The sequence below is a fragment of the Podarcis liolepis genome (assembly GCF_965112155.1).
Source record: "Podarcis liolepis genome assembly, chromosome: 2".
Classification (NCBI taxonomy): Eukaryota; Metazoa; Chordata; class Lepidosauria; order Squamata; family Lacertidae; genus Podarcis; species Podarcis liolepis.
The window spans coordinates 121,350,723-121,362,944 of NC_139555.1; the positions used below are offsets into that span (position 1 = coordinate 121,350,723).

At 47.6% G+C, this 12,222-nt stretch overlaps 1 protein-coding gene and 1 long non-coding RNA gene across 9 annotated transcripts in view; one reads left to right on the plus strand and one right to left on the minus strand.

The window, feature by feature from the left end:
• The window catches only part of LOC310701763 (major histocompatibility complex class I-related gene protein-like), a 44,386-nt gene that overhangs the window by 9,569 nt on the left and 22,595 nt on the right, over positions 1-12,222 (minus strand). For 2 of the 8 annotated variants that reach the window (XR_014523099.1, XM_083493109.1), the window contains exons 1-3: positions 7,305-7,436; positions 3,611-3,886; positions 840-1,115 (exon numbers count right to left, since the gene is read on the minus strand). The exons of 3 other annotated variants lie outside the window; for them this stretch is intronic. Coding sequence is in view for 4 of the 5 variants with exons in the window: in XM_083493109.1 (XP_083349235.1) it covers positions 840-1,115; positions 3,611-3,886; positions 7,305-7,383 (631 nt within the window). In the remaining variant the exon portion in view is untranslated. Of the gene's footprint in view, positions 1-839; positions 1,116-3,610; positions 3,887-7,304; positions 7,437-12,222 lie in introns of those variants that run through there. 3 more of the 8 variants (XM_083493111.1, XM_083493110.1, XM_083493108.1) reach the window with 2 other exon arrangements.
• Positions 3,784-12,222, plus strand: part of LOC310702052 — a 31,227-nt gene continuing 22,788 nt past the window's right edge. The window contains exons 1-2 of the long non-coding RNA XR_014523170.1: positions 3,784-3,905; positions 7,327-7,721. This is a non-coding gene — a long non-coding RNA (uncharacterized lncRNA). The remainder of the gene's footprint in view (positions 3,906-7,326; positions 7,722-12,222) is intronic.

A 12,222-nucleotide genomic window follows, 5' to 3' on the forward strand; every position in this document is an offset into this window, starting at 1 on the left:
AAAAACTTTGCAAAAGCATTGCAGGAGATCTTGGGGTCCCTACCAGGCCCCGGTGGTACAGGTGGTTCTGATAGTTAATTAATGATAATTAATGTTAATATCAGCAAAGCTAATAGAGTCAGGAAGAAAGCCAGTCAAAACACTTGATCATTTGATTGGCACCTGAGCCAGATTCCTGAAGGCAGAAGAGTGGAATGTACCATTTCAAGGCACGGAGTTGGGGAAGATGACACTTCTGAATGTTCCCCATGGGAAAAAGGAAAATTCCTCACAAATAAAATATAAAAGAAGGTAGAAGAGGGAATTCCCATACTCTCTCACTATGTGCAGGTTTTCTGCTTCTAGGCCACGAGTGGCTAACCTACAGACTTAGTGAGGGGGCTGCATCCATATTTCATGGGCTCCCTACACATTTTCTAATTTAGTTTTAAAGACTTTCCCCACTTTCCCCTACCCAAGTGTAAAGGCAAAAGGTTTTTCTGTATCCCGCCTCAAATCTGTCCATTTCAATTTTATTTTTTTACTAAATTTAAAACCCATTTTGCTTTCCTGGCCCCCTCCCTGCTGTTTCTTTCTGCCCCCTCCCCCCATTTGTCTTTTGCCATCACTTATTCTAGCCAAAGGCGCATGGGGGGCTGTTTTTAAGCATCTCCTCCCCCCCATCATAGTCTAAAATGACGCCCTTTCTCCTCCCAGAGTCCCAAACTTATTTCTGCCTCCCCCACCAAGAAAAGTGTTTGCTGTTTGGTCCAGAATGGAAGATTGTAAAGGGGGAGGGGAGCTTGTAGGGAAACTGCCCCACTGAGCCCCCCTCCCCTCTCCCCTGCCCCCCCCCCCACCTGTCCTCAGCAAAGTCTCCTTCCCGTACTCCAGGTATCTCTGCAGCCACTCAATGCACTCCTCCTCCAGGTAGTGCTTTTTGCGCTGGTTCAGGGCCATGATAGGATCCAACCTCCTCTTGGTCACTTGGGCCTCCATCTCGGCTGCCGTCCAGGTGAGAGTCTCCTTGTCAAAGGTGAGGAAGTCTCTCCCGTCGTAGCCGTACTGCCAATACCCTCCTTTGCGCCCATCTGAACTCAGCTCACAGCCAGACATCCGCTGAATGATATGGATCCCTGCAAGGACCAAAAGAGGCCCAGGACGTCAAGGGGGGTCAGAGCAGCCCCTCCCCCATCAGCAAAAGAGCCCAGGAAAAAGGATTTATTTGCCTCAGACTCAGGGAAGAGGCAGCAGTCAGAGGGGAGAAAAATCAACCAGCATTGTATCTTTCTGAAGGCTCATCCTTGTAACACGTTCACTGAGGGAAATGCTACAATCCTGAGCCTATAAAGCCCCCCTTTAATTGCCCCCCTCTCTCTCATCGCCTCACACTCTCCCCCCCCTTGCAGGGTTGGAGGTCACAGTCTGTCCGTCTTTCCCCCCAGCTCTGCTCCTCTGGATCTTGCCCCTCTGGGAGAGACACCTCAGCTGCCCCCCATCCGCCCCTAGAAAGGGGGACACCCACACATGGGGGGCCCTTTCAAGAGAGAAGGTCTCCTCTTCCCCTCCATCTCTCTCCCCCCAGCTTCTCAATATCAAGGACCTTTTCCCTAAAAGGAGGAAAGTCATGGAAGGGCCTTTGGAAAAAGAAGTTTCCTCATAGCCACAAAGGGGGGTTTGCCCCCCTTCTAAATGCAGCCCCCCTTCTCAGCAGAAGCCAGGCTGCCCTTGTCAAAGATAGGGGGTCCCAGCATCCTCCTGCCCACCCCAGGGGGCCACCAGCAAATCTTCAAAACATCAGCAACAAACTCAGGGGCATTTCCAGGGCTGTCCGTGGCACCTTTAAAGTGGCCACCTCATTAGTTTGGGATTTTATGAGCTAAGCAATTGCAAGAAATGACCAGGAAACGAGAGACGCCCCTTGGTGACATTTATGGGGCATTTTCCATGGATAGGTGCAGGGGATCAGGAGGGACCCAATCCCCATTTTTAAAAGGGGGAGAAGCAGAATTCCCAGGAGCCCAAGAGGAAGCCTGCAAGGCAAGGCCAGGCCTGATCCCACGGCAAGAAAAGCAGACCTGCCCATTGCAGCGCTGGCTTGGTCTCAGCTGACCCCCTGGGTTTCTTCCTTGCAAGCCTGACAAGGCCAACGAAGGCCCCAGAGGGCTCTGGACACACTCAGGCTGACACCTTTGGCAAGGCTCCTTCCACCTCCATTATTCTGTGTCACAGGTGGGGAATCTCTTTGGCTTCAGGGCCCAGATCCTGATCAGGATTGTCCCCATGGGCCAAAGGGGGCAGGAGGGTGAAGCTGACATCATAGCATAGCCCACCCGTCAATCTCACCCACCTTTCTACCCCTCCACTGCAGTTATTGTTTGAAGTGCTGTTAAAGGTGTTGTGGTGCTGTTAGGGGCAGGGCTAAAGTCCTGAAGCAGGGAGCCTGCTTAGGAAGTGAGGAAGTGGAGAAGCCTGGAAGGTAAAGGTGCAAAATCGTAGAGAGATCTCCCTCCAGACCCAGCAGAGGCTCCCACTTCTGAGGTTCTGCTCCAAAATTGCAATTGGAGGGGGAGTCACTCAACTTTGGGGCTAAACACTCTAAATGCCTCCCCCCACCCCTCCAGCATGCTGGCTCCTTTCTCACAACTAACGTCTCAAAAGGACTAACATCTTCTGACTCATTTCAGAAGGAAGTTTTAAAAGCAAAAATGTGTGCCAAGAGGCTTTGGCCAGAGGTCTACCAGCGTTTACTGAGTTTAGTGATTCCTGTCGTAACAGTTCCAAGGCTGGTTGAGGAAGGGGGCAGAAATCACCATAACTGGACAAAGGGAGTGAAAGACCTTTCTAAAGGGTCCCTAAGTGCAGACCGTTAGACAATCAAGTAAATACAGGTGTATAATAAATGCTGGAGATATGCGATCTTATGTAGGTTTACTCAGAAGGAAGTCCCATGGAGTTCAGTGGGGCTCCTTCCCTCCCAGGTAACTGGCCGTAAGTTTTCCAACTAAAATCAGAAATAACACAACCCAAAGTGCTTAGGAAACAGATTATTTCTGATTTTAATGGGCCTTGATCCGGTTCTGGCCTAATGCTCCTTTTGGACACAGGACAGTAAAACATGGCAGCCCCAGGCTAATAATTGCCAGTGTCGGTCTTCTGGCTGCAGGATGACCTTGGGGGCTCTTGTCTAGCCCTCCACTTCAGTTGCCCACTGTGCTTATGGTTTTAACCATGTATTTGCCACTCAGCCTCAGGATCCCCACCCTTCTCTTCCCCTCCCAGAGGAAAATGAACTAGACAGATTTCCATCTCAGAAGGCCTAAGCCAAGCCTAGCATGGAAGGAAGGGCAGGCAGTGGAGACATTTCCTTGGTAGGATGTGCAGGTCCAGAGGGTGTCATACTGGGGGGGGGGTGTCTCTAACCTCCAAGTCACGTTCTCTGTCCCCCCACCCCACACCTTCCCAGCCCCCATTAAGACCTTCATTAAGGGGAAATGCCTCTGCCCTGGTGGAGACCCCCACCTTCCATTTCCTTTCCTCCCAGCAGCCCCCTCCCTGCAATTCTGGCCCTTGGAGGATACATTAAGGGGGGGGGAGGTGTGACTCTGTTCCTCTCCTGCCTTCCACTCACCTCCGCTCTGGTTGTAGCGATTCCGCAGATTCTGCAAACTCTCCCTGAACACCAGCTGATTGCCCTGAGCAATCTGAGTCTCCGTGTTCCAGTACTGAGGATCCTCCATCGCCACCTTCTTTATCCAGGGGACGTGAGGGAGATACTCCTTGGTGTCACTGTCGTACTGAATAATTTGCTGGTCATCCACGTACCCCACAGAAATGTACTGGGGCAGCCCCTGGCCAGGCTCAGACATGGCTGTTTCAAAATAGCGCAGGGAGTGAGAAGTGGAGCCTGGAAAGGAAAAGAGGGGGTAGAGAGTTAGGGGTCCTGCAGATGAAGGCAGCAGCCTAATCCTGCTGTATTACAGGCAGCAGGGTTTGGGGGAGTTTGTAGACCTGCCCTTAAACACAGAGGAGGCAGAGCAGAGGGAGCCTAAGAATCAGAGAGTTGGAAGAGGAAAAGATAGGATATAAATACAAGTAACAACAGCAATAGCCCATGGAGCAGAGGGCGAGAAAAAGCTCAGCAAGGCAGCACTAAATCTCTCCATGTCTCTGCTGAGGCTCCATGTGAGGGAGAGAGAGGCCAGCCCCTCCCCTTTTGCCAAGGGGGCAGGAATTGCCCCCCACTTGCAAGCGCCAGGCTGATGAGAGCTCCCACAACATGGTCTGAAGGCTCAGGATGCAGGCACCGAACAGAAGCTAAGCAGGCTCAGGACTGGAAGTGGATGGAGGGGAGACCAGACAAAACAAAATCCATAAATTGAGAGAACAGCAAGTTGCCTCCTCCTGGGTCACAACACTGGCTCATTTAGCTCAGAGTTGTCTGCCCTGACTGGGATGGCTCATATCTGCAGAAACAGGCCTAGTTCAGCCACTCCCTTAGAGCCGCCCCACCATCTGACCTTCTGGAGCCATGCACTGAACAGGTCTGACCTGGGTCTTGCTTCCTGGGCTCTGGGAGGCTTTGGAAAGATCTCCTGGGAACTCAGGACAGCCCCACAAGATCCTGTGAGAAATTGCCACAGGAGTTTCTTATGCAAGGCAGAGAGCTTCAAAGCTCTTTCGGTACTAGGAAAACCTTGCACAAAAAGATCTCTCTGCCTTCTGCATATATAATTTGTGTGATTCCAGCATACAGTTGAAGTCCTTCAAGTTAAATGCATTCCAGTTGCTAGTTTCCTGCACTTTCTACCAGTTTTCCAGGGACAGATGTCAGGTTAATTGGCCTGTAATTTCTGAGATCCTTCTTGGATCACCTTTTATAATTGGTGTTTCAATGGTTCAATCTTGCAATCTTTCAATGGTCTGAGCTGCCACCCACAGAGCGGGTTCCCCACTGGAGAAAGAAGGACCCACTGTGAAAGCAGGGGTAGGAGGGCAAATGCAACTTTGGGGCCAGGTCTCAACATGTGGCCCCACATCCCCTTTCCCCCCACTTGCCCCTTCACGAGATCGAACACAGGAAGGGGGCAGAGCGTGGCAAAGGAAGAACCTCTTATCCCCAAAAGGGCTCACTTTCCCACAGGCTGTACTAGCTCTGGCCACCAGGGGCCTAATCAGTCTCCACAGTAACAACCAAGAAAGACTTGGGGGGAGGATGGAGGGGAGGCAGGGAGCTGAGCAGAGGCTTCAGTATCATATCCAGAGCTGGTCTGCCCAGGAGGCAACCCCCAGAACACACACACACACCTGGATGGAACTTGCCGAACTGGCAAGAAGGAGCCGTTCTGGCACCTGGTGTTGCCCCGTATCTTTTCCACCCCTGGACGGAGAAGCAGAGAAGGGGTGGAAACAGTGCGGGGGAGGAGAAAATTCCTGTTTTGCCTCAGGTAGCAAAATGGGATGTATTATTATTGTTTTTATTTATTATTATTAATTGAATTTATATGCAGCCCTATACCCAGAATCTCAGGGCGGTTCACAGAACAAAATCAAAATATAACCACAAAATATATAAGCCAAATAAAAACAACCTAATAACCCCCCCCCCAAAAAAACCCCCACATTTTAAAAGGATGTCAGTCAAACCAACCAAAGGCTTGGTTAAAAAGGAACATTTTGCCTGGCAACTAAAGGTGCACAATGTAGGCACCAGGTGAACTTCCCTGGGGAGAGCATTCCACACACAGGGAGCCACTGCAGAGAAGGCCCTGTTGCCACCCTCCAGGCTCTTAAGGAGGGCCTCAGAAGATTATCTCAGGGTCCAGGTAGGTTCATATGAAAAGAGGTGGTCCTTGAGGACCAATCATACCCCTGGGAAATTTGTGTGGAATGCACTTTGGACATCTTCATCCTCAAGGAGGAAGAAGTCCACTCAAGTTCGGCCAGTGACTCATCTCAAAACAACTAGGAAACTAAAATAAAATTCATAGGCGGGACCCTGAAGGTCCCACCCCCTGCGATGCTGGCATCTCAACTGCAGCATCCATGGCAGATGGCCATACAACCTGTGCTAAAATACCTACAAGGAAGGAGAATCTACCAGCTTCTGAGGGAGATCCACGGTGGAAAACAGAGTGCCCTGCTGCTATCTCCAGATCTTTCTCCCATGAAGAATACGCTTGTCTCACAAAAGTGTCTGTTTAAATCATTTTTCTTTGGGCAACCCTATCCAAATAGTCAAATGTTGACGGGTGTTGACCTCTCAATGCTAATTTTAGTTATTTTTTAATGCTTTGACTGTTTTTATTATTTTACTATTTCCTGTAAATTAATAAGAGTTTTTACCACAATCGAGCAGGATATACATTTTTTTAGTTAAGCAGAGAACACGAGTGGCAACCACAAAAGGTGAAAAACACCAAAGGCAGCAATCAGGAATGTGAAATTAAGAATTTAATAGTGATAAATCCTGGAATAGTACGCAAAGCCTGTGGATTGGTGGGCTGAGGGAGCAGGAATATTCTGAGCAAGGGAAATTCATGTCTAGGAGCCCCAGAAGCCAGGCAGAGACTCCAACTTTTTTGAACTTTTTTTTGGGGGGGGGAGAATATAAAAGGAGGGCGTATTCAAGGGGAACTGGGCTGTAGGGGTGGGGGTGGGGGCCTTTCGTTTCTCTGGAGTTGTTTGTGCCCGTCGTGAACAAGGGGCTGTACAGAAACGGCAGAGAGGAGCCCCCTGCATAATTTAGGAAACCTACATTTTTGACAGGCAACAGGAAAGGGGTTTTCTTGGTGGGGGAGACTGGGGGAGTTACAACTGTAAAGCAGAAGAACCTGATAATTCACGTGCCTGTGAAAGGGAACTCCTGAACAAAACAACACGGGGAATTGCGGGTGGGGACCCCTTATTCAGACGTTTCCGCCGCAATGAAGTCAGCTCTACACGCGTCCAGCTCCCACCCCCAGGCTGGTCTCCAGGGTTTTTAGCTGAGTTTTTAAGAGCGGCTGAGGGTTAGATTAGAAGAGGGAAGGTAAAAAATAGAAGAGGGAAGACTCTGTATCTGTATCTCTCTCACACACAAACTCACAAACACTTTCACACAAACCAGAGTCAACACGAAGCTGCGGGGGGCGGGACAGGCGAGTCCCTTTCCCCCCCACTAATCCTTCCAACCCCTTCAAGCTTTGTTTTGTTCTTTGCTTGAGCCCCGAGCCAAGGAGTGAAGCGGCCCCTGCCCCGGGCGGCATACAAAACAAGCCAAGTCTGGGAAACAGATGTGTGGGAAGGGATTATTTTCTCCCCCCGCCCCAGAGCAGAGTCCTTACCTGCGCAGTCCAGGAGCAGCAGCAGGTGGGCAGCCGCCCCCAGGATCAGGGGGGGCCAGCGGAGGAGGAGGACCCCCATCTCCCCCCAAAACGAAGCGCCCTTTTCCTCCTCCCTCCGCCGCTCTGAGACCCGCTCTCTGCCTCGCCTGCGGAGCCAGCAGCAGAGCGAGCCAGGATTGGCCGAGGGGAAATATTCCGCCAATCGGAAATCTGAGAGCAGATGGCGGCATCAGTCGCCGGGCAGAATTCGAGACACAGGTGGCGAGCGAGGCTGGAGAGGTAACGAGGAAGTACTTGCAGCTCCTCGCTGGGAATCGCCGCCTCCCTCCCTCCCTCCCTCCCTCTGCCCCCCCCTCAGCTCTTCTTGTCCTGCCCTGAAGGGAGGGCGGAGGGGGGGGTGCCAGGGGAGGACCCCAGGTTCAGTCCCCGCATCTGGGGGGGGGGTCTGGGAATGTCCCCCTCTCTGAAACTGGGGGGGGGGGGGCTGTGAGATCCCCAGGGAGATGCGCTTGTGGGCGGAGTCTGTAAAGCTGTCAGTCAAGCCCAACATTCCCAGAGGACTAACTGTGTCTATGTGGCAGTTTGTCTGTTGGTGGGTTGCTGCTGGGAGTGTTGACAGGTAACTTCTGGGATGGAGAGGCGGAGGAAGGTCAGGTGGTACCCGGTGAGGAAAATTTCGTGTCACCCCTCCCCAACATTGAATTTATTTTTTTTGAATTGCCTGCAAAAATGGCAATTTTACGTTATTTCATATTTTCTTACAAAGGAATGTGGATTCTCTGCCTCTGATAACAAGTAGGTGACTATGGACAGATACTTAAATCTAAAGATGAATTGTGTTTTGGCTTGTGTTATTTATATTTATTCTTTATTTATTTAATAAAATTATTAAAAATTAAAATTATTTTTTAAAACCTGCAAAGTGATTTCCCCCCCCAAAAAAACAACAACACACAAAACAAAACACCACAGCAGTAAAATCAAGAAAGATTAACAACCCTACTTTATAATAATTTGTTATTTATACCCCACCCATCTGGCGGAATTTCCCCAGCCACTCTGGGCGGCTCCCAATCAAGTGTTAAAAAACAATACAGCATTAAAAACTTCCCTAAACAGGGCTGCCTTCAGATGTCTTTTAAAGATAGGATAGCTGCTTATTTCCTTCACACATGAAGGGATGATGTTCCACTACTTTAAAACATACAGAAGCTAAAATATTAAGATTAAAATTACTTCAACTTCCTAAGGATCTAGGTATGCTTGCCTAAAGAAGAATGCTTTTAGCAGGTGCCCAAAAAGAGTCTAGCAAAAGCACGCGCTTTGTTGCAGTAGGCGGGGAGTTCCAAAGTGCAGGTGCCGTCACAGTAAAGAATGCACTACAGATATTATGTGGAACCTGTAGTAGTGCTTGAAACTACTGAAGGGGAGGTTTTATTTATTGTGATTTCACTGTGCTCTGTATTTTCTGAAAAGGTGTGTTTCTCCGTTCCAAGCTGGATTGTTTCCCAGGGGACTTTGCCCCCTTCTGCCTCCCTCAGCAACCTCTGAGTCAGGTTGGAAAGTCCCAGAGCAGTTTCCAGAACAAGGCCTTTTTATTTTTAATGTTTGTTTTCAATTTTACTTATAAGAGGAATAGCTGAGGGTGCAGTAAGCAGTCCTTGGCGAGTTACAATAATCTAAATTTCGTTTGCATGCCAAGCTAGCAAAGGAATCTCAAGTGACAGCATCTCAGGCTGCTTGACGGACATTTCTCACAGGAATTGAAGAACAGAGACAGATTTCGCTGAGAAAGTACTCGTCCTCCATTAATACTGGTGTTTGTGCGCGTTTATTTCCTGTCCTCCCTCTCTCTCTCTGCCACAAGACACCCTCACCCATTTCTCCACAGTCCCATTTGTCTTTTCTCGCTTTCTTATTTTCTCGATCCTCTGCTGCCCCCTGCCGGCTGCTTTCTTCCCTGGCTGAAGTGGAAATCAGGTGATTTCTAGGAAATCCTTCAAGGGACCAGTTGAAGCAAGTCACGGGTTGCAAAAAAATGGTCAAGGTTCCCACATATGTCACAGCTTTGGAATCGGTGCAAGTGGGTGTATGCCTACCTATGGTATGGAAAAATGGAAATATATAAAACTTTTACAAATCACGTAATCAGAAAAAACCTATTTAGAGTATGGGGAACGTATAAAAACTTATTAGAAAGAAAAACACAACTGTGGATATCCCCAGTGGAAGCTACAACCAGGAAAATAATAAATATGGATAAGCAGTGGTTAACTTACAGTGAAATTTTATCTCTTACAGGACAGGAACCAAACTGAGAAATCTCGAAGAATTAAGAAATCTGGTTGCCAATTAGCTACAGGTACACCACATTAATGAATAGTTTAAGATAGATAGGAAAAATGGCTTTGCAGAACAAAAGTCTCAGTTTACCAAAGACCTATTAGATACAAATATAAAAGTATTAACAAATATGTATAAACTGCTGTTGGAGTGGGAAACGAAAGAGGAATTTGTGAAATTTAGCAGGATTAAGTGGGCACAGGATGTGGGTCACAAAATCGATCATGAATTATGGGGAAAGTTGTGGAAAATAAATATGAATTTTATGGCAAGTTATGCGATAAAAAATTATATGATGAAAATGGCCCACAGATGGTATTTAACACCCACCAGATTGGCGAAAATGTCTAAAGAAGAAAAAGGTATATTTTGGAAGTGTAATGAAATTGAGGGATCTTTTATTCACATGTGTTGGTCGTGTAAACTAATTAAGGGATATTTGGAAAAGATATAAAATGAATTAAAAAAGATACCTAAAAAGACTTTCCCCAAAACACCTGAGTTTTTCCTCTTGGGGATGGTAACAATGGAGGTCCCCCCAAAACAAAAGAGTTTATTACTATGCGCCACTGCCGCAGTTAGAACCTTATTGGCACCAAGGTGGAGAACAAGAATAGCACCCACTCAGGAAGAACGGCAGTGTAAAATGTTTGAATACTGAACTGGCTGGTCTGACGAACAGGATAAGAGAAAACAGATATAAGGAATATAAGGAGGAATGGATAATGCCTAGTGAATATTTCAAGAACCAGACTAGATAAAGACATAGCTTATCAGGGCTCGTATAAATCCAGCAGTTAAAATAGATGAGAGTATTTAATAGATAACAAATTGGATGATTAAAAAGATGTGGATTACGCAGAGTAGTAGAAAAGCAAAGGAAGCAGGAAAAGTGTGGAAGGAAAGTCATATGGTATATGTATACATGCTGTATTTGGTATGAAGTTGTAAGTGGGGCGAGGGAAGGAGAGAGGGGTTAAATATGCTTGTTTTTGAAAATGCAAATATTTTTTTTTAAAAAAAATTGATCCCCTCTCCACGGAGGCGTTTTCAAGGTGGGCACCCCCCCACACACCGATGGAGGAGCTGCTCAAATGTTAACATACGTCTCAGTCTACAACCTTCTAAGATTATAAAATAAAATTATAATGGTACAGGAATAATAATTAGGAGTGTTTTGCAACCATCAGTGCAGTTCTCCATGGGTTTCCTAGATGTTCACGCACAAACGATTTTGCAGTGCTCCAATGTCGCCTTAAGTTGTGTTTCCCGTGAAGTCCCATTGTACGTAGCAAAACTCACACACCAAGGCCAGCCCAATACATTTTGACACCTGAGGCAGACCCCAAAATGGCCTCCCACTCCCCACCAGGGAAGAAGCAGCGAGGGAAGATTTACATCCAGGGCAGAGGGAGAAAAAATATTTAAATTTTAAATCATTTAAATGGTATTGTTTTAACATTTTGAGGTTTGCTGCCCTGAGCTCCTTTGGGAGGAAGAGTGGGGTAAAAATTTAAAATAAATTAAATATTTTGGGCATCTTCTTTTCATCTCAGTGGGAGAACTTCCTTCTGGGACTGTGGACTTTTGGGGCAACCCTGCCTTGGTCACCTCCCAACCACACCCTGCCCCAGATCAGATATCTACATATTTCTTTTATTATATTCCCCCCAACCCTCCTTTCTTCCATCCTGGAACCAAAGGCAGCATCCAGGTGGCCCCCATCCAGGCACTGACTTCACACCGTCTTGGCTTCAGGTGACTTAATTCCACCCCTGCAAAGCCACAGATTATGTCCCCATCTCGCTAGTTCTTCAGTCACTTTACAAAGGAAGACCAATTATTGGCACCTCCCTGTCAGAGTCTGTGAATATTCTCAGGAGCTTCAAAATCTCTGGAACTCATGTGATAAGAAGGAAAGAACCACTAAAGACGAAGGGGGTGCACCCTTATTTATTTCAGTCAAACGGATTTTATAAAATAATAATTATACTTATAATTTTATTATTTATACCCTGCCCACCCATATTTCCATTAAAAACAGAGTAAAACTTCAAACATTAAAAACTTCGCTAAACAGGGCTGTCTTCAGGGTTGTGATTCGCTGCTTCTGCGCATGATGTCATTTTGACCATTTGCGCATGCGCGAGTGGCGAAACCCAGAAGTAACGTGCTCCGTTACTTCTGGCTCACCGCAGCTGCAACCCGAAAATACTCATCCCGAAGCTACTTTAACACGAGGTATGACTGTAATAACAATTATATCCAGTGTCTTCAAAGCAAGGTGCAGCAAATCCATTGGGTTAGGCAAGAAGAATCCAGCGGCCCCTGGAGGTTTGTTGAAGGCAACAAAACTAGTTTACTTGGATGAGTTCATGTGGTCCCACTCCCAGTGGGTCTCCCCTCCTAGAAGGCTGTGGGGACCAGGCAACAAGTCTCATGAACTGAAGGCCTGCAGCCAAAAAGATGGAGCTGCTTATTTCAGATCAAACTCTGACCATGAAGCTCCTGATCTGCCTCTTCTCCTTGCTGGCTTCCTCCTTGGCTGACAGCAGAATCTGAAGCAAGAAACCCT